This window comes from Brassica napus, chromosome A2 (genome assembly GCF_020379485.1).
Source record: "Brassica napus cultivar Da-Ae chromosome A2, Da-Ae, whole genome shotgun sequence".
In the NCBI taxonomy this organism is placed as follows: Eukaryota; Viridiplantae; Streptophyta; class Magnoliopsida; order Brassicales; family Brassicaceae; genus Brassica; species Brassica napus.
In genome coordinates, this window is record NC_063435.1 from 27,479,988 (window position 1) to 27,500,411 (window position 20,424).

The 20,424-nt window shown below is 32.6% G+C and overlaps 4 protein-coding genes and 1 long non-coding RNA gene across 7 annotated transcripts; 2 read left to right on the forward strand and 3 right to left on the reverse strand.

Moving 5' to 3' along the window:
• Positions 1-1,198: 1,198 nt before the first annotated feature.
• Positions 1,199-5,363, forward strand: LOC106382542 (glutamate--tRNA ligase, cytoplasmic-like). Its single transcript, XM_048746208.1, has 6 exons — positions 1,199-1,453; positions 1,531-1,630; positions 2,261-2,414; positions 2,808-3,889; positions 4,423-4,890; positions 4,965-5,363. The coding sequence occupies exons 1-6, from the start codon at positions 1,317-1,319 to the stop codon at positions 5,187-5,189; spliced, it is 2,166 nt and encodes a 721-aa protein (XP_048602165.1). The 5' UTR covers positions 1,199-1,316; the 3' UTR covers positions 5,190-5,363.
• Positions 5,364-5,402: 39 nt separating this feature from the next.
• LOC106382544 (probable germin-like protein subfamily 2 member 5) lies at positions 5,403-6,666 on the reverse strand. The gene is made up of 2 exons (XM_048746217.1): positions 6,140-6,666; positions 5,403-5,956 (listed from the first exon to the last, which is right to left on the reverse strand). Exons 1-2 carry the CDS (start codon positions 6,252-6,254, stop codon positions 5,415-5,417), a joined length of 657 nt encoding a protein of 218 aa, XP_048602174.1. The 5' UTR covers positions 6,255-6,666; the 3' UTR covers positions 5,403-5,414.
• A 347-nt stretch (positions 6,667-7,013) lies between these two features.
• Positions 7,014-7,792, forward strand: LOC106380083 (heavy metal-associated isoprenylated plant protein 2-like). 2 transcript variants are annotated; one of them, XM_013819905.3, is made up of 3 exons: positions 7,014-7,132; positions 7,227-7,302; positions 7,383-7,792. In XM_013819905.3, the coding sequence occupies exons 1-3, from the start codon at positions 7,121-7,123 to the stop codon at positions 7,670-7,672; spliced, it is 378 nt and encodes a 125-aa protein (XP_013675359.1). In that variant the 5' UTR covers positions 7,014-7,120; the 3' UTR covers positions 7,673-7,792. The 2 variants fall into 2 exon arrangements, with proteins under 2 accessions (XP_013675359.1, XP_048602180.1); XM_048746223.1 differs by lacking the exon at positions 7,014-7,132 and having other exon boundaries at positions 7,176-7,302.
• LOC106380084 lies at positions 7,628-9,451 on the reverse strand. Of its 2 annotated transcripts, XR_001276266.3 has the most exons (10): positions 9,372-9,451; positions 9,206-9,282; positions 9,086-9,134; positions 8,972-8,998; positions 8,827-8,908; positions 8,636-8,750; positions 8,507-8,563; positions 8,255-8,423; positions 7,970-8,081; positions 7,628-7,764 (listed from the first exon to the last, which is right to left on the reverse strand). It is a non-coding gene; the product is annotated as an uncharacterized LOC106380084 (long non-coding RNA). The 2 variants fall into 2 exon arrangements; XR_001276265.3 differs by lacking the exon at positions 7,628-7,764 and having other exon boundaries at positions 7,796-8,081; positions 9,372-9,450.
• Positions 9,452-13,402: 3,951 nt separating this feature from the next.
• LOC125580924 (transcription factor MYB86-like) lies at positions 13,403-16,515 on the reverse strand. Its single transcript, XM_048746214.1, has 3 exons — positions 15,781-16,515; positions 15,566-15,695; positions 13,403-15,455 (listed from the first exon to the last, which is right to left on the reverse strand). The coding sequence occupies exons 1-3, from the start codon at positions 15,911-15,913 to the stop codon at positions 14,708-14,710; spliced, it is 1,011 nt and encodes a 336-aa protein (XP_048602171.1). The 5' UTR covers positions 15,914-16,515; the 3' UTR covers positions 13,403-14,707.
• Between the last annotated feature and the right edge of the window lie 3,909 nt (positions 16,516-20,424).

Here is a 20,424-nt window from a genome sequence, read left to right on the forward strand (position 1 = left end):
GACAAACTCTTTAATGGGAAAGTCGTATCCTCGATCGACACTCTCCAACACGCGTCTTTTGAGGCAGAATATTGGACGAACGCTAACAAAAAGGAGGAGGCAAGCGAGGATCATGACGATCCTCCTACGTCATCCTCCTAATATAGAGATTGAGACAGTGCCCCCTTGGATACCTCAAATCCCTACCTGTCAAATTGATGCGTCATGGATCGATAATGACAGTATCAATGGCTTAGGGTGGAGTCTTAAGGATCAAATGGGTTCTGAATATTTCGGACTACGGGCATGCAGTAGGAGCCTCTCAGCCTTGCACGCTGGATTGGCCAACATTCACGTCAGAGCCCGAGATGTTCCAGAGATTACAGGAGGATTTCGAGGATGTGAGTGTGTCCCATATTCCTCGGAGTAAGAATAATCGGACGGACTCGCTAGCAAAAGAAGTAAGGTCCAAAGGCTATATTTATTTCCATGTAGATCATACCCGGCCAGACGAAGGTGCTCTGTGGAGAATCAGCTCGTCCGACCACCTATTGATCTAGTTTTAAATGGGTAGCTGACAGAAAAAGAAAGCTATGTGGATTCAGTTCTGATTCGTCGACTCTCTTGAAAACAAACACTGATACATGAAAAATAGTCATAACCAAAAGGATATAGTAGTCACACTCCATATGAGATTGAAGCATACATGATACATGCTTGCCTAACACTGTTACCTACAACTACAACCGCTATTAGAAATGAGCTAAGTATTGCAAGAAAACAGTGGTGGTACTAATGAATTCAAAACATGTGACGTCTCTCTTTCTTGTAGAAATATCTGAAAGATTATTTTGAGCATTAGGTAAAAGCCAATTTCTCGTTGTCTAAAGAAGACTAAATTCAACACAAGTTGGGATGAATAATGTAAAGTTTGATACTTTATGGACTCTAGTGGTTAAAAAGTAACACAAATTTGAAAAACTTGTAATCAACTCAATACATTGAACAATAGGAATGGCAATTACTCTTTTTTTGTGTAAAGAAAACTTATAATTCAATCCAAGTTGGGATAGATTCTGACCCGGCCCTGATAATCTCCAAACTGTTTCTCTAGCCTAGTAGTACTATTAGTTAATTTGGAATCTAACAGCGTGAGTTCGATCTGTGGGTGGGGATCATTACCGGTTTTACGTTTTGAAATAGCTTCTGGGTCATTATTATAAAGTCAGGACCGCTCTCCACTTCTAAAACCTAGCCTAAGACCCAAAAGACTGTCTTTTTTTTTTTAATTGGTTTTGTCGCCGCCCCTCATCTCACAAACACAAAGGAACAAGAAGATGGAAGGGATCAAGCTCTCTTTCCCACCGGACTCTCCACCACTTTCAGTAATCGCTGCTCTCTCCCTCTCATCCTCTCCGGTAACCATCGACTCCTCCGCCGCAACCACCGTCCCTACTTTCGTCTTCTCCGACGGGTACTCCCTCTTTTCCCCAATCTGATTCCTTCTTTCTCTTTGAAACTAAAAACCCTTTTTTTTTTGTCTTGATTTAGGCGGAAGCTGAGTGGGACATCAGTTCTTCTCCGATACGTTGGTCGATCAGCGAAGTCTCTTCCTGGGTTTTACGGCCACGATGCCTTCGAATCTTCACAGGTCTCAAACACGAACTCTTCTCATTGTAGAGTTTTGCTTTAAAAGTGGACAAAGTCTCAACCTTTACTCTGTTTCTTGTTCTCATTGTAGATTTTGTGTGTAAAGTCTCAACCTTTACTCTGTTTCTTGTTCTCATTGTAGATTTTGTGTGTAAAGTCTCAACCTTTACTCTGTTTCTTGTTCTCATTGTAGATTTTGTTTGTAAAGTCTCAACCTTTACTTTGAACAAAAAAAAAGTCTCAACCTTTACTCTGTTTCTTCTTCTCATTGTAGATTTTTGTTTGTAAAGTCTTAACCTTTACTCTGTTTCTTCTTCGCATTTTAGATTTTTGTTTGTAAAGTCTTAACCTTTACTCTGTTTCTTCTTCGCATTTTAGATTTTATGTGTAAAGTCTCAACCTTTACTCTGTTTCTTCTTCTCATTGTAGATTTTTGTTTGTAAAGTCTTAACCTTTACTCTGTTTCTTCTTCTCATTGTAGATTTTTGTTTGTAAAGTCTTAACCTTTTACTTTGTTTCTTCTTCTCATTGTAGATTTTTTGTGTAAAGTCTCAACCTTTTACTTTGTTTCTTCTTCTCATTGTAGATTTTTTTGTTTTAAAGTCTCAATCATTATTATGTTTTTTGGCAGATTGATGAGTGGGTGGATTACGCTCCTGTCTTCTCCTCTGGCTCAGAGTTTGAGAATGCTTGTACACGTGTTGATAAGTACCTTCAAAGTGGCACCTTTCTTGTTGGTCATTCTCTTTCCATCGCCGATGTTGCTGTTTGGTCAGCTCTTGCTGGTATGTATCCATCATCTTGCTTGAACATAGCTCATTAGTTGCATTATGCAATGTTCTAAAAATCAGTCCTAGCCGAACTATCTTTATAAAATCCGGTTAAAGCTATTCTAAATTGGTTAAAATCGAACTAAGTTGGTCTAGTACAATCTGAATTGGTCGGTTAAATCAAGTAAAAATGTTAGTATAAGTCCACAAATTTGTCTGATTTTGGTTTTTACATCTAAGTTTTAAAATTCATCAAAATAATTCTATAATTGAATCTAAAAATTAAAATAGCTACTAAATATATATAATATACAATAAATGAATAAATAATTCGTTAAAGTTTCATACATAATCTGCCATTTCTTGATATTAGCTACAGTCTCTAACACATTTTTATCATTTTATCAGGATCCGGTCCAAGATGGGAGAGTCTGAGGAAATCTAAAAAGTATCAGAACTTAGTCAGATGGTTCAACTCAATATCGCTAGAGTACGCAGAGCCTCTCAACAAGCTAGCTTCATATACTGCGAAGAAGCCTTCAGGGAAGGCTGTTTCTGCTGCACCAAGATCCAAAGACCAACAAGCAGACAACGTTAACGACAAAGGAAAGCCTGAAGTGGACTTGCCTGGAGCAGAACTCGGAAAAGTCAAACTCCGGTTCGCTCCAGAGCCAAGCGGCTACCTCCACATCGGCCACGCCAAGGCCGCCCTTCTCAACAAGTACTTCGCCGAGCGGTACCAAGGGGAAGTCATCATCCGCTTCGACGACACCAACCCCGCCAAAGAGAGCAACGAGTTCGTCGAAAACCTCGTCAAGGACATCGGTACCTTGGGGATCAAGTACGAGCGCGTGACCTACACCTCCGACTACTTCCCCGACCTCATGAACATGGCCGAGAAGCTCATGCAAGAGGGGAAGGCTTACGTGGACGACACGCCGAGGGAGCAGATGCAGAAGGAGAGGATGGACGGGATAGATTCCAAATGCAGGAGCCATACCATCGAGGAGAATCTTAACCTCTGGCGAGAGATGATCGCTGGAAGCGTGAGAGGGTTGCAGTGCTGCGTCCGCGGGAAGCTGGACATGCAAGACCCCAACAAAGCCATGCGTGACCCTGTTTACTACCGTTGCAACCCTATGTCTCACCACCGTATAGGGGACAAGTACAAGATCTATCCGACGTATGACTTCGCTTGTCCCTTTGTGGACTCCATCGAAGGGATAACGCACGCGCTTCGGTCGAGTGAGTATCATGATAGGAATGCTCAGTACTATAAGGTTTTGGAGGATATGGGGTTGAGGAGAGTTGAGATTTATGAGTTTAGTAGGTTGAATCTTGTTTACACGCTTCTTAGTAAGAGGAAGCTTCTCTGGTTTGTTCAGCAAGGGTTGGTTGGTGGGTGGGATGATCCACGGTTCCCTACGGTCCAAGGCATTGTTCGTAGAGGTTTGAAAATCGAGGCACTGATTCAGTTCATTCTAGAACAGGTAAGCCTTTACTTCTCTTTGTTTTTATGTCTCTTTTAAGTGTTCTGTAATAACAATTATGTTTTCATCAATAGTTAGGTGTTTACTAGAGGACTAGCTACTAATCAAATTATTTGGACATAGACCGATTAACAAATTATTGATTTATTTTTTCATATATTTTACATTTATATTATAGATATTTTGGTGTTGTTTAATTATAAATTTTAGATGAATTATAAAAATTAGATATACAAAAAAGAAAGAATTAGACAAATTTTTGGATTTTAACTAACATTAGATATTTTAGTGTTGTTTAATTATAAATTTTAGATGAATTATAAAAATTAGATTTACAAAAAAGAAAGAATTAGACAAATTTTTGGATTTGAACTAACATCATTGCTTGATTTAGACCAATTTAGATTGATTTAAACCCATTTTAAATTGTTTGTTACCTATTTAGAACAGTTTAAATCAATTTGAGTAGCATAAATCAAATATTTAAACTTGATGTTCTGTAATAACAATTATGTTTTTATTAATGTTTCCAGGGTGCTTCAAAGAATCTAAACTTGATGGAATGGGACAAGCTCTGGACTATTAACAAGAAGATAGTTGACCCTGTGTGTCCTAGACATACGGCTGTGATCGAAGAGAGGCGTGTGCTGTTGACACTAACCGATGGTCCTGATGAGCCGTTTGTCCGGATGATACCAAAGCACAAGAAGTTTGAAGGCGCTGGAGAGAAGGCAACCACTTTCACCAAGAACATATGGATAGAGGGAGCTGATGCGAGTGCCATCTCTGTTAATGAGGAAGTAACTTTGATGGATTGGGGAAACGCCATTGTGAAGGAAGTCACAAAGGACGAGGAGGGTCGTGTCACTGCGTTGTCTGGCGTTCTGAATCTCCAAGGCTCTGTGAAGACTACAAAGCTGAAGCTGACATGGCTTCCAGAGACTAATGAGTTGGTTAAGCTCACGTTAACAGACTTTGATTATTTGATCACCAAGAAGAAGGTAAGAATCTTTTGATGTCTATTGTTTCTAACTCTCAGAATCACTGATGTGTTTTTGGTTTGCTGCAAACACAGCTGGAGGAAGATGATGAGGTTGCTACTTTTGTGAATCCTTACACGAAGAAGGAAACGTCGGCACTTGGTGATTCCAATATGAGGAACCTGCAGCGTGGTGATGTGATTCAGCTTGAGAGGAAAGGCTACTACAGATGTGATGTGCCGTTTGTCAAGTCTTCAAAACCCATCGTCTTGTTCTCAATCCCAGATGGAAGGCAACACCAGCCATTGGCTGCTAATTGAAGAAACTCTTATTGATTCTTCTTCACATTTTATGAAACTTGTATTAAGGAATTTGCTAAAAAAGAAATATCTGTTTTAAGACAAGAATCTTCTTTGGTTTTAGTTTTAAGTACATCTTTTATTACAATGGAGCAACAAAACAAAGAAGAAGAAGAAGAAGATTGTGTTGTGTTCTGTTCTTGTCTCATTTCGTTGTTCAAAAAAAAAAAAAAAAAAGTTCTTGTCTCATTTCTTGGGTTGGTATCTGGACTTAATCTTCTTAACCTGTTTGGGTTTGAACTGGAAAGACTTAACAAGAATGTCTTCAGGAAGAGCACCAAAGAGAGAGGACACAAGCGACTGTGTTCCAGGCAACTGGCTATCAAAAGCTGCTATTACAGAAGCTGGAGCAGACTTAGCAATGTTCTTCTGAAAATGTAAAAGTCCTTTGGGGAAAACGAAGACTTCTCCTTTGTTAACGTGTTTGGCAACGAGTTTTCCAGCGGTTGTTACAAAGCCTACGTAGAGCTGACCTTCGAGGACGTAGATGATCTCGGAGGCGCGTGGGTGGATGTGCGGTGGGTTTAGGCCGTTTGGTGCGTAGTCTATGCGGGACATGGAGAGGCCGAGTGTGTTGAGTCCTGGTAGCTTCTCTACGGTGGCTCCGGTTACTATGGCTCCCGTGGAGGTGTTGGAAGCGGCGGAGGGGGAGGCTAAGCCTTGGAAGTAGAAGTCTTCCGGTGTTACTTGTGTTCCGTCCTTGCATGTGTATCCGTTGACCTTGACGGCTTCATTAGTCAAAGATGGAAAAAAGAAAATGTTAAAAATAGGAAATATAACCAAATAAAAAAATGAAAAATATTAATTTTGAAAATAATATTTTGCTGTGGAAATTGAAACACAGGAACAATGATTTGTTATATGAAATGTAATCAGGAGTTTAAAAATATAAAACAAAATTAATTAAATACCATTGGACAAATCAGCTACACAAATATCTTGAAGCATGTTGGACTCTGAAGCTACGGCCATGGCTGAGACCAACATGGTAACAACAACAACTATATGGGTCGCTACTGACGCCATTGTTGTTGTTATTGTTTATCTTCTGAAAAAAAAGGAGCTTCTTCTTGAAGATGAGTTTATAATTACGAATAAATCAACGGATGGAGAATCTTTAAAACTAGATGTTCTTATAAGTCCTGAGTCTTTGAATGCTTATTTTTAGACTTATTGTGAAAGGTGTAATTAGGCCTTAACTTAGACAATTAGTTGTTTGTTAATACGTAGGTTAGTTGTGTGATTAACAGAGGGTTGTTTCATTGGAAATAACTTGTCATCCTCCTGGTAATTACAAAAGTCCAAATCACCAAATTCAAAATAATAACTTGTTCCAATAAATAAATAGAAAATGTGGAAGTTGGCTGGTTATTTCTTTATATAAGTTCAATCTTAGTAAAGGCCGACAGAGATTTGTCTGTTAAAATGTCATTGTGTCACAACATACTAATATGTTAATAAATATAAAATAAAGGGTCAATTACAAATGGATATACACTGAGGACTAGCAACTTGCCTCTTTAACAAAACCACAAGTTCAAGTTGAGACCATAGTAGATGTTATATATCATCAACCAGGTAAGTCTCACCAAGAAAAACTATAATTTAATAACTCAAATGTACATATATTAATGAATTTATATGTAAACACATGTATCACTTATGTATACAGGTACCAATGAGTTCGTTGACGCAAAAAGTGTGGGATGAAAAGGCTTATTTAAAAGTCAAGTCGCTTCTCAAAACTGTTACAGAGAAGCTTCTTCTATTAAAGGAAGATGTTGAGAAATGATGAGAACATCAAGAGACAAAACTCTATATATGTTTCTAAGTTTCCTCTCCTCTAATCATATTTCTAAATCATATATTCTTCCTCCATTAATCTCTCCATCATGACGGTTAAGGTAAAAAAAGAAACATGATCATACCTACTAATATGAAAGCCATATGGTTTCTTGTCATAACTCATTCGGTTTCATTTGGTTCGGTTTTGAGCAGAAAGTCGAGATGCAAGTGGACATCAACTGTGGAAAATGCAAAAACCAAATCATGCAAGCTGTCACAGAGCTAGAAGGTATTGCTTTTTTTTTTTTCTTAAAAGAAGTGTTAACAAATCCACGGATATAATTATAAAGACTGAGATTTTGAATGCAGGTGTGAATCAGGTTGTACTGGATGAAGAGAAGAGCTTGCTAACAGTGGTGGGTACAATGGATCCCATCTGCATTGCAGAACAGCTTAGGAAGATCAAACAGAATCCAGTAGTAGTCAACATTGGACCACCAAAACCTCCAGAGGCCAAACCAGAAAAGAAGCCAGAGTGTTGCAAGCCTTGCCTTCCATACTACCACAATACATGTGACCTTCCATACTACAACTACAATACCCGTGACATGGTATCAGTTAGCTCCTACGAAAGCGGAAGCGGCTGCACCATTGTTTGAAAATCCCTCATTCCATCTCTTAGCCCTTCTTGTAAAATCCTGCTCTTTGTGGTCAAGACAAAGTTTCTTATGCAATCATGTTTCATACTTTCCTGTAATGAATCTTTGTTATTAGCTGAACCAAGGCTTAAAATATTATTGAAAATATATAATTTAACATGTAGATGTGCTTTTACAATGGTTACAGAAACAGAGAAAAAAACAAAAAAGCAAATAGACTGCTAAAACTTAGGAACAATCATCACAGTTGAGTGATCTACTCCCCAGATCTTTGCAGTAAATTATCTACTAACTTACACAGCCTTCAGCTTGATAACAACTTGGACTGTGACTTACTTCTTCTTCCTCCCACCACCACCTCCCTTGGCTTTCTTATTGCTGCTCCTTTAGTGTTACTCTCTGGGGTTTGCTATTACCAAATAAGAAACAGTTTGTCAAGCACCAAATGAACTATGTATATCCAGAAACATGTGAAACACAAACTAGAATGCTTTAATGATCCCACTGATATGCAAGATAGTTTCACTCATTTACAAGTCAAAAGAGAGGATCTTAAGAACTAATGGGTTCAATTAGACAAACCTTTCTCTTAGTTAGCAACTGGCTTGAAAAAAGACTCCAGCCTGCGAAATGTTTCATAGAGAAATGAGTGGAAGGAGAGTTACAACCTAAGTTCACCACTCATTTGTTTGAAAGGTGCAAACCGTCCTTGTGAGGACTTGTTCTTTGCAGATTTGATTTTCTCTACAGCCTATATAAAAAATAAAAAAAAATGACAAGAATAAACGATTTGAACCTGTATGGTGATGCAGAACAAAGTATGAATAACATTACCTTGGTTACTCTATCTATGTTGAATCCATTTTCATTCACCAAAAACTGAACTATACCCTGTGGCAAAGAAGAAGAAATAAATCTGAGGTAACTAAAATCATTTATTGAAGAATCTAAATGGGTTTAGACCTCTTCATCTGGAGAGGTCCACTTGATATCAAGCTGCTCTTCATCAGTTAAGACATCAGGTTCTTTAAAAAGTTTACGAGCTTCATTGTATGGCCATTCCTCAGGTATTTGATACCTATACATAAAACACCAAAACAGTTAAAGTCTTCACCGAATCAAATTACTCGTTGATAATTTTAGAGGAGGTAAACCTTTCTTTGTTTATATTTTCGAGTATAGTCTCAATAGAACCATGCTGGCGAATGAGCTTTAGCGCAGTCTGCCCACCAATACCTAAAGAAAAACCACAATGATAATCTGAAGATAAAAAGAGATAAAGTAAGAATCTCTAGATACCTCGGATGCTGTCACAGTAGTCACATCCTGACAATATGCACAAGTCGATGAACTTCTTAAACTACGCACTTCCAGTAGTTAAATAACTGAGAAAGCCAAGCAAGACTAACAAACCTCAATAGCACCAGTCAAATCCGCAGTTGCATCTGCTCTCTTCGAGTACCTGAACCAAGAAGGTTACCAACATAGTAAGCAAAACTCATTTGTGCAGCACTCAAGATACTAAAAGCTTACCGTTTAGCTAGATTTACACAGGCTTGATTCCAGCTTCAAGAAGACGGACTGTTCCATTAAACATCCCTTGCAAATGGCTACAACATTACACAAACAGGAGACAACACATGAACATAAGAACACAAATGCTAAACGACACAAAGAGAGCAACACATGAGAGAGTAACCTAGTGACTTCACCAGCTTCATTGGTAAGCATCTCAGTCCCAGTTCTCCCCACCACAATCTACAACATAATCGATACAACATAATCGATTCACTAGGTGTGGGCTTTAAAGTAGTTTAGGCCCATGGGCTATGCATTCTCTTGGTTAGTCAAAGAGTTTTGGTCCTTTGTTGGACTTATTTTGGAGGAAATATGTAAATATTCTAATTAAGAGATCGATGTCGTCCTGTGGCGAGTGATCTTTTAGTTAAAAATCATATGGAGATTGAGCAAAGGAAAATGTACTCGAGTTCCCTGATTAATAAATTTTTATTGTTAAATTATTTGTATTGTAGTCATTATAATATATGCCAGTAAGGAAAAGAAAAAAAAAGAGTTTAAGACTATGACCAATATTAAAAGTACTCGTGTTCAAAACATGCAACTGCATACACACAGTTCTTCTGAATGTTTCAAACACAAATGTTTGAGGTTATAACTTTTTATTGGTAGTTTTATTTTGATATTTTTCCATAAGAACCGACTCTGAACATAATCATTTTAAAAGTAGTGTTGATAACCAACACAGTTCAAATGAAATTTTAAGTTTGTCTAACCCAAGTTTTTTCCCCCGTAAATTAAACACATTTTGTTTCTTTTTTGGAGCTTTAATATGAATTTGATGTAAGTTTTAATTAAGTCCAATATGAAAAGATATGTTTTTGAAAATATTTCAACAAGTTTGATCAATTCATATATAGGTTTTGGTTGTTGTATTGTAGCCAAAACATTTTATGTGAATTATATGTAATTAAGTTTGAAAATATAATATTAATTCGAATATCATTGTTATCGTACGAAATGTTTGTTTTCAAAGATTTTATTATAGTACTCTCGCGTTTTAAATATCAAGCCCCCATGACTGGTTGATTGATAATGCAACTTTATAATATTGCCTTGACACCACCACACCGTTGTCTTTATCAATAAGCTAGATTTTTGTTTACGTTATCGTTAACTCCATCTTAAAACGACAACGATCCTTCTGAAAAATATGATACAAAAACAACCCCATACACACATATATATATGCTCTTTTATTTTAAAGACAAGTTGAGAAACTTAAAACAACAATGATCGAATAAAACAATAGAGCTATAGTGATATTTTTTCTGATTCTAATATAGAAATGAATATTATGGTTAAAGTAGGGCCTCGATTATTTTGGCTCACATGCAAATTATGAGGTGTAAGGATAAGAAAATTCCTTTTTTACAAGTCTTCAAAATAAAAATGATCAAGTCATAAACGTTTGCTTTTGAAAATTCTAGAGAGTCTCTGTATTTATATTCTCATTCAACAATTAATCAACTTTGGAGGAAATATTAAAAGAATGGTCTTTTTGGCTTTGTATGACATCGCTTTGTCTCTATTGATACTTGAAATGAAAAATATAAAAAGAAACAAAGAATCATCAATATATTAGAATTAAACTAAAATATATCATCATAAATTTGAAGAATTAATAGAGTCGGACCGAAAATATAGGCATTTCCTTATCAATTATCAAAGAGAGCAAGATAAAGAGAAGCCGTAGGCGTCAGTCTTTCAAATAATAGCCGACAATATATGCAACTTTCATCTCTTCTTTTGATTTTGGTTTACGAAAAAAAAAACTGTATAATTGCTCAGTCACATCATTTTCATATAAGGCTCGATACACAGATATTCAATAAGTCCATGATCATGACCATCATCACCATTTTAAGGCTATAGCATGTCAAAATTTTCATCAATGCACATTTTTACGTTACTCTTGTTTAACTGACAAGTTGGTTGGGGTTAGGCACTTAAACTGATATGTCCTAATTAACTAGTAATAAAATCTTGAATGTAACGACATTTTTCTTTGTTAAACATTAGCTTTTTGCATGGCTTTTCTAGTTTTATCAACACTGTATCAGCAACAAGGGTCCCAAGCATAGGACTTTTGGTCCACCTCCAAAAAAACACCAACCCAAAAGCTGCCCTCATGTGAATTATTTTGGGATATTGTCAGAAGAGTACATACACACCTTCGAATTACGTATTCACCATCGTACAAGATCAAGGGTCCCTTCTACCCCCATGACTTCTTTCTTCTTATGTAAACGATGACCATAAATCGAAACCTAGACTAGTTTGTGGAACTTTCAATTGTTATGTTAATTTCCTAGACACTGAGTGTATTAGACTTGTAAAAAGCTTATGGTCATTTATAATTTTATCAATTTTGTATTTCTAAAATAAACTGATGAATGACGATCTCAGAAACAAAATATGATTTGAAAATCAACTATAAAGAAATGTATTAAGTTTGTTACAAAAATATATATTTAGTTTAAAAAATTAAGAAACAAGTATGTGTAAATTAGTCTTCTTTCATGCACGGAAACTTTGAACTCCAATTGGTCTTTCACATGCTCTCTCCTCGTTTTGCATATTACATCTTCCTATTCTCACACGTCGTTTTCAAAACTGTGGGAAATCGATTTTGAGAAGTAAAAACAATGAGTATGAGAACTGTTCACAAGTGAAGCACATTTTTATCACTCTTTCTAAAGGAGACACAAAGATATGGACTTCGATCCATTCTGAGGTATGAAATGTTTCATTCACACATTTTTCACTTATGATTCAATCTCAATAGCTAAACCGGCTAAATCTAGAGAAGTTTTTTGGGATAGAGAAATATCAGGTCTTGACTTCAAATTCTGAAACTCGACAAAAATTAACCGTCTATTATTTTTTCTGTCTACAATCAACTAGAGAAAAAGTAATAATTAGTAAAACCCAAAACTTCTTAGTAAAAAAAAAAGAAATTCTCTAGGATAGCTTTTTAGTTTATTTTCACAAAAATAACTCTCAATAAAGAAAATGACCAAAATAAGTTTTATTAAAGGTTTTTAGTAATTAAACTCCCCAACAAAAGATTAATCGTAAAAAAGTCTCAACTAAAAATTATGTGAAATAAACCCTCAACTTTAATTTCGTTAACATATGTTACCCTCCGTCTAAAAAACCGTGACGGAGGGTGACATACATTAACAGTGTATAAGTTGACGTTTATAATGTTGAAAACTTAGTTGAGTGGTTTTTTTACGATTCTAAAATAGTTGACGGATTTTATTACTAAAAGTCATTAAATGGTTTAAAAACTTTATTATCATTTATACATTGTTTTATATTGATATAAACCTTTAAAACTAATTTATAAATTTTTAAAAAATTACTTTATAACTGATTTATAAAGCTTCAGAAATATTTTAATACATTTACATATGATTTATAAGGTTTCACAATGATTTTATAAGTTTTTACAATTTATGCTACTTGTTAGGATAAAACAATCTAGCATTCTTCGTGATTCTACTGAAACATAAAGTAATACAATAAATCAAAAATAATATATCAAATATATTATTTTATTGATCAAGAAAACAAAAATATAAAGTATTTGTTCAGAAATCAATCAGAATAAAAATAATCATGCATTATTTTTGGGGGATAGGAGGAAGTATGAGTCGGAGGACGGAAATCATGAAAATAGAAAAAAATGCGTTCTACTCTAAATAGAAAGATTGACTTCATAGATGAATTATCCTCGACACTACTTAAAACTTAATATAACTTAGAAACTTTAAATTTTTTGATATTTGACAATGACGACGTAAACACACAAATTTTTTTATATCACTATTGCCAAATATGAAATTATTTAATATTTTGAAGTTATATTAAGTTGTAAGTATTACTAAAAATTATTAATTTAGGATGTATAAATTAATTTTATAATAAATTAATGTATTAAAATTTATAAATTAGTTTTAAAGGCTTATATCAATGTTAAAACAATGTATAAATGATAATAAATTTGTAAACCATTTAATGATTTTTAGTGATAAAACCCCTCAACTATTTTTAAATCGTAAAAAAAACCATCAACTAAGTTTTCAACATTATAAACCCTCAACTTATAAACCGTTAATGTATGTCACCCTCCATCACGGTTTTTTAAACGGAGGATAATATATGTTAACATAATTAAAGTTGGGGATTTATTTCATAAGATTTTTAGTTGGGGGTTTATTTTACGATTAATCTTTAGTTGAGGGGTTTAATTACTAAAAACCCTTTTATTAAAGGGTTAACTAATCTAGACTTATGGTTTAGAGTTAATAACATCTCCAATGGTGCATCAAAATGAAGGAAAACATCAAAAAATGAGGGAAACTTATCTCCAATAATACATCACTTTGAGGGAAAAAATGAGTATATGAACAGTATTCCATCAAATTTGAGGGAACACTATTCACAACTTCATTTTGATGTCAAGTTTTTTTTATTTACATAATAATCTTTTATTTTATGACAATCTTTATTTTATGCATAAACAAAACATTAACACTAAACAAAAATTAGATTATTTGTCAAATTAATTTATCCTTTCTTATAGTATTATAAGTTCTAATATTCCATATATCTATAGTAAACGTAATGATTAAATAGTAATTCTAAGATATGTGAATTCCTAGCTTTTACAAAACATATTCCAAAATCATTTTATTGAATTATATTCTAAATTTATGGATATTATCATATTCATAAATGAAAATACGGTCGATATACTTTGTAATGTAAAAAACAAAGAAAAAAATATGAGGCACACTTGTTAATATATGTTTAATAGTACAAATTTGTGGGTTCATTGCTCACGCATGCATCTCGTTGTCCGGAATCACTTTTCCGAATAAGTCCCCACTCCAAGTTAGGATCTATTAACCTCTTCTTAAAGAAAAACACCGCCCATCTTGACCGGGACATTTTTACTTTATTTTCTAGGTTGTGTTTGTTCTTTTTCTGAAATTTTTTTATAATCAGTGAATAACATTTCTCAAGGAAAGATATATAAAAAAATTAACGTGACACTCTATTAAGATCAAACTCATGACAAGGAATAAGATGAAAAATTAACTACATCTAAGCACGCGGAAAAATACATTAGGAGAAAATTTACACAGCCAAAAGCATATATATAAAAAAAGATGTTTTCACCTCTTTGCCAGGAACCTAAGCATTGTAAATAGTCCTTTCCACCGTGAGTTAAACCCAAGTGGCGGAAGTTACAGCCGCAACCCCTTTACCACTAGGCCAACTCAACCTTGGTAAAAAAAAAAGCATATATATACTTAATTAAATACATGCAGAATATTATATATATTTATATATGTCAATCAAATAAACTCCGGTCCGTGAACGTGGATAGAAAATGAAAAAAAAAAAACACTATTTAGGCACTCTCTAGCACATGTTAATAATCTAAAGGCTCTGATGAAACGCCATGTTATTAAGCTTCTGAAGGTTTGTACCGTACAAATCAACCTCAGCATTATGCAGTAATCTCGCGGCGCTTTCGTTTAGTGATGACGATGATCCCAAGTAGTACTTGGCAATGTCTGGCTTCACTTCTGCTTTTAAACCAGTTTCTGAACTTTGGTTATGTTCTGTGTAATGAAGAATCTCTGATGGCCATGACTTCATGTCTTCATGATAATGAGGATCCATTACATGATTATTATTATTATTCATGATTTGACTAGCTTCTGTGTAATGATTACCAAAGAAAGCATTATAAATACTGTTTCTCTGAGATGGAACTGTGTTTTTGCAGTAGCTGAGCTCCCAATTGTTTGGAACAGGGTTGAAATTTGAACTCATCTGGTCTAAAACTGTTGGTGTAGTAGTACTTGAACTGAAGCAAAACGCAACGTTTTGATTAGCCGTCGTCTTGATCTCCGGGAACCAACACGGACCTGGTTGTGATGAGATGACCATCGACTGATCATGGTTGTTTATTATCAAACTCGTTGACTTTGATACTTCTGAAGTAGTTGATGACGTCAGCTTCTGATCTATGACGTTAAGAGTTTGAAGGTCGCTTACTAAGGGTTTATGTGTTGTTGGGTCAATGCCTTTTATTTTCAGCTTCTTTTTAAGACATGAGTTCCAAAAGTTTTTGATCTCGTTGTCTGTTCTTCCTGGTAACCTAGTTGCAATCTGAGACCATCTACACAATTCAAAATCGATTCAGACAATGAAATATGTTTCAAATTTTACATTATTATTATATATGTATTCAAAACTCTATATAAATTTGTTGTTAATTTGTTAATTAACCTGTTCCCTAACGCAGCATGGAGCTCAATAATCAAGCTCTCTTCATCTTGAGAGAATGCTCCCCTCTTTAAGTCTGGTCTCAAATAATTTATCCACCTAAGCCTACAACTCTTTCCACATCTCTGTAAACCTATATGATCATACCAACCATAAATATAAACATTTAATACATATCTTTAACTTTTCAAATATAAGAGCACATGATGAAACCAAACCTGCGAGTTTGGGGACAGAACTCCAACAGCCATGACCATGTCTAGTTATGTAATTGAGAAGTTTCTCATCTTCTTCAGGAGACCAAAGTCCTTTTCTAAGCTTTTGCTTATAACAACAGGAATGTCTTCTCATACTTATATATAATATGCATATGAATGAAGCAATTGATATATAAGAGTAATGAAGAAATAAGAAGCAACTGATTTTTTCTTTTTTTGAGAAAAGAGGCTATAGATTGCTGTAAATATAGGGAGTATTATGACATGTGAAGGTTCTATAAGGTGATAGAGGAAGGAAGATGATGGAGAAATTATTATAAAATGAGAGTAAATGTGATTGGCGATTTCGGGTGTAAAACTTTTATAATCCTTTGCTTGATATAATTGACACCTTTTATGGGACCACAATATAGGAAAAAAAAAACAAGAGATGAACTAAAAACCTAGTAGAAAACTGTTTGTTTCCTTTACAAAATAGAAAGAAAAGTGGTTAATATTTTAGAGATCAAAAATCGTAAATTTTTATTATTTTTTTCTAAATATATAGATAAAAAATAAAGTCATACATTGGCTGCAAGAATTTATCTATAAGACTACATTTAAATAACAAATTAACATTATTCTATTTCTATCGTAAATTTATAAAAACTATTACCCTCGTTTTATTACACTGTGGTTTTATAAATTTTCACACACATAAACGTACATACTTAATTTTTTTTGTTGTACTTTCCATTAGTATACTTAAAAAAATTAGTTCTCCACTTAATAACCTAAATACAAAGTGAATTTTGATTTGGAGAACAAAAATAAAACTGTATTGTCTAACGAAAATAGTATAAAACTTAGTGGTTAAAATAAAACGAATGCACACCCTTGTTTTTTTTTAAAAAGAAAGAGAAAAATTAATTTCTCCAGCTGATTAGATGACTATTAATTCTAGTGTTGACAAAAAGTTAGTGTTCAAGGATACAATATACTACTAGGTTAAGACCCGCGTCTTGCGCGGGATAAAAATTATATATATATATATAATTTTTAAGTATTATATATTTTTTACATATTATGAAATAATAAATATATATTGAATAATTAAAAATTTAGTAACTATTATGTATATAATTAAATTGGTACAAATACTTAAATAAATGTTATTAATCCAGACAAATTTTTTTTTCTATTTCATATGATATAAAATTAAGTTTAAATGATATTAACATAGATATATTGTACATTTTTAATATTGACATCTGTTAAAAAATATTTCATACTCATATTATTTTTGATCGTTTTTATTTCTTTATAACAAATTTTTTAAATCAATGATAACAATAAAAAAATTGTGGGATTTTTAATAGTTTTAAAAATTTATAATTTTAAAAACATTCAAGGCAAAGTTTAAAATCTAAATATTAAGTTGTCAATAATTTTTCAAAATGTTTATCAAAAACATTCAAAGCAAATTCGAAATTAAAATACTTATGTATTTTATATGGTATATAATTTATTTCTAAAAAAATATTAATATACATATATATATTATATTTATTAAATGAGACTTCCTACTTATGTAATTTCGTAATCATTTGTATCTTGTTATACCATAAATTTTAAACCATGGATCACAAAAATTTTAATGTGAGATTTTTAACAACTTTAGTCAACTTTAGTCATTTATATTCGTTTTTAAAAATTCAAAATATAACATATACGAAAAAATCTAAATTTTTATTATATAGTTAGTGTGTTTATTTAATTTATTTTAATAAGTTAAATCTTTTAAAAATGATAGAGAATAGACTAATTTTTATCAAATCTTTATTATTCAAAATCATTAATTGTCATATATACTTTAGCCACATTAGGTAATTCTATGATTTTGATTTAAGGAAACAATGAAGAACATTTATGATTAATTTATTGTTAGTTTAATAAAAAACTTATTATATATTTATATGGACCAACATATTTTTCTAAAGATTCTAAAAATGATTGTGGTGATGACATGTGGCTACAAAAATATGTTGTAATGCTTCCCTTTTAATATATAGGGGATGGCCTTTAATTTGGCGCCGGTGGATAGGATTCATGATAACACTCGATTGAGTTTCGCTCCGTCGAATATACCGAGTTGTATAAAAATATATATCTATACTATGACCCAAATTCAGAATTTCCTATAATCAGCAGAAGGAAGAGAAATACTAAAGGGAAGCCATCGGTCTCATATCCATGGAAGCATTGAACGAACTTAAAATTATTTGTCTCCACACAAAAAATACGAAATGTTGATATATAATTTGTTTTGACAAAGAAAATTAATACTTTTGGTACTTTTCAAAGTTCTATATTTTCTCCTACTTTTAAACTCAAAAATATTGGGGAAAATATAAAACTTTGAAAGGTGCCAAGAGTATTAATTTTCTTTGATGTCCAGAAAATGTAAAAGAGTTGTACCAAAATTAAAGATTTGTTCAATTCAAGTACGCAAAGTGACGGTGAAAAATAACCATAAATGTTTACACTATGCAATAATTTGGTCGCGTAACCACTAATAGTCTACTTTACATAGACATTAATTAATTTAATAGCTACCGACTTGTAACTTGTAACCTCTCTTCGATCTTAAATTGATGGTGTTGATATAACGTGTAACGAAAAGTTAACAAGGTAAAGGTAAAACCAAAACAACAACAATTTAAGTTTGAATTTTGAGCATGTTTCTACAAGAGAACAACAACAATGTGTCTAGAAAGAGAAATGTTTTCTAAATAATATCATGATTACTTTAAAACAAATACATATTTTTTATAAAGCTACTAGCTTTAGTCGAGTGTTAATAAATTATTAAATCATCAGCATAATTGAAGAGTATCATTAACACGAAAATACTCAAAATCCCTTGTATTTACAATATGTCACATACAACCTGTCTCTTGTGACATATTGTTGTAGGCCTATATTGTTGTAATAGAAGAAATCGCGTAGTTTACAACAAATCTAATCATAGTCTGACGATATACTTTTGTCCTATGTATCATGTATGTTTGGTGGAAGATAATCAATAGGTAGAAAATCAAGAAGAGGGCAAAGGGAAGAAATCTTATACTAATTGGTAATTTAAAGTCAAATGTTTGACCATTAAGTAGCCGTATTCAGGAGAATCCCAAAATGGAGGTGCAGCTGCCCCACAAAAAGTTACAGCTAAGTCTATTTGTGTTGGAATCAGTGGCAGATCTAGAGATGAATGTTATGGGAAGCATTATCAAAATTGTTTAAGGAACCAACCGGGGGATGAAGGACACTATCAAAATTTTACATGGAATTTTAAAAATTATCTGGGGCATCTGCCCCACCCTTTGACAAGCCACTGGTTGGAATAAACGGATACATTGCAGCTAGTGGCTAAAGCCCCTCTTTGCACCCACTCAACCAAGGTGCGAATGTCCACCTGCTTGTTTTTAATATTTTTCCTTTCTTTACTTTTAGAATTTCCTTTTTCTATGTGTTATATTTCTTTCTCTACCTCACATTATCTTCATACTAATCTTTTTGGTCATATGTTCCTTTCATTTCAATTAAAATTTGTTTTTCTTCTAAGGAGGTTTATTAGTTTCCTTCTTTCAGTTGTACAAAATTCTTTTAACTGTATTATTTAGTTTATTTATTAAATGTTATCCCCTATTTATTAAAAGAGAAGCATTACAACATATTTTTTTAGCCACATGTCATCACCACAATCATTCTTAGAATCTTTAGAAAATATGTTGGTTCATATAAATATATAATAAGCTTTTTATTAAACTAACCATAAATTAATCATAAATGTTATTCATTGTTTCCTTAAATAAAAATCACGGAATTACCTAATATGGCTAAATTATATATGACAATTAATGTTTTTGAATAATAAAGATTTGATAAAAATTAGTCTATTCTCTATCATTTTTTAAAATTTTAACTTATTAAAATAAATTAAACAACCACATTAACTATATAATAAAAACTTAGATTTTTTCCTATATGTTATATTTTGAATTTTTAAAAACGAATATAAATGACTAAAGTTGTTAAAAATCTCACACTGAAATTTTTGTGATCCATAGTTTAAAATTTATGTTATAACAAGATACGAATGATTACGAAATTACATAAGTAGGAAATCTCATTTAATAAAATATTATATATATGTATATTAATATTAATATTTTTTTTAAAATAAATTATATACCATATAAAATACATAAGTATTTTAATTTCGAATTTGCTTTGAATTTTTTTGATAAACATTTTGAACAATTATTAACAACTTAATATTTTGATTTTAAACTTTTCATTGAATGTTCTTAAAATTATAAATTACTAAAAATATTAAACATCCCACAATTTTTTTTATTGTTATCATTGATTTAAAAAATTTGTTATAAAGAAATACAAATGATCAAACATAATATGAGTATTAAATATTTTTTAACAGATATCAATATTAAAAATGTACTATATATCTATATATCTATGTTAATATCATTTAAACTTAATGTTATACCATATAAAATAGAAAAAAGTGTTTGTCTGGATTAATAAAATTTATTTAAGTATTTGTACCAATTTAATTATATACGTAATAGTTACTAAATTTTAATT

Bases quoted from the DNA above. Each gene is read 5' to 3' on its own strand.
- LOC106380083 (XM_048746223.1), top strand. From the start codon at position 7,176: ATGGTTTCTTGTCATAACTCATTCGGTTTCATTTGGTTCGGTTTTGAG. The intron at 7,303-7,382 runs GTATTGCTTTTT...TTTTGAATGCAG, and splicing joins AGCTGTCACAGAGCTAGAAG to GTGTGAATCAGGTTGTACTG.
- LOC106382542 (XM_048746208.1), top strand. From the start codon at position 1,317: ATGGAAGGGATCAAGCTCTCTTTCCCACCGGACTCTCCACCACTTTCA. The intron at 1,454-1,530 runs GTACTCCCTCTT...GTCTTGATTTAG, and splicing joins ACTTTCGTCTTCTCCGACGG to GCGGAAGCTGAGTGGGACAT. The intron at 3,890-4,422 runs GTAAGCCTTTAC...TAATGTTTCCAG, and splicing joins TTCAGTTCATTCTAGAACAG to GGTGCTTCAAAGAATCTAAA.
- LOC106382544 (XM_048746217.1), bottom strand. From the start codon at position 6,254: ATGGCGTCAGTAGCGACCCATATAGTTGTTGTTGTTACCATGTTGGTC. The intron at 5,957-6,139 runs GTATTTAATTAA...TGACTAATGAAG, and splicing joins TGTAGCTGATTTGTCCAATG to CCGTCAAGGTCAACGGATAC.
- LOC125580924 (XM_048746214.1), bottom strand. From the start codon at position 15,913: ATGAGAAGACATTCCTGTTGTTATAAGCAAAAGCTTAGAAAAGGACTT. The intron at 15,696-15,780 runs GTTTGGTTTCAT...ATGATCATATAG, and splicing joins TTCTGTCCCCAAACTCGCAG to GTTTACAGAGATGTGGAAAG. The intron at 15,456-15,565 runs GTTAATTAACAA...TGAATTGTGTAG, and splicing joins CATGCTGCGTTAGGGAACAG to ATGGTCTCAGATTGCAACTA.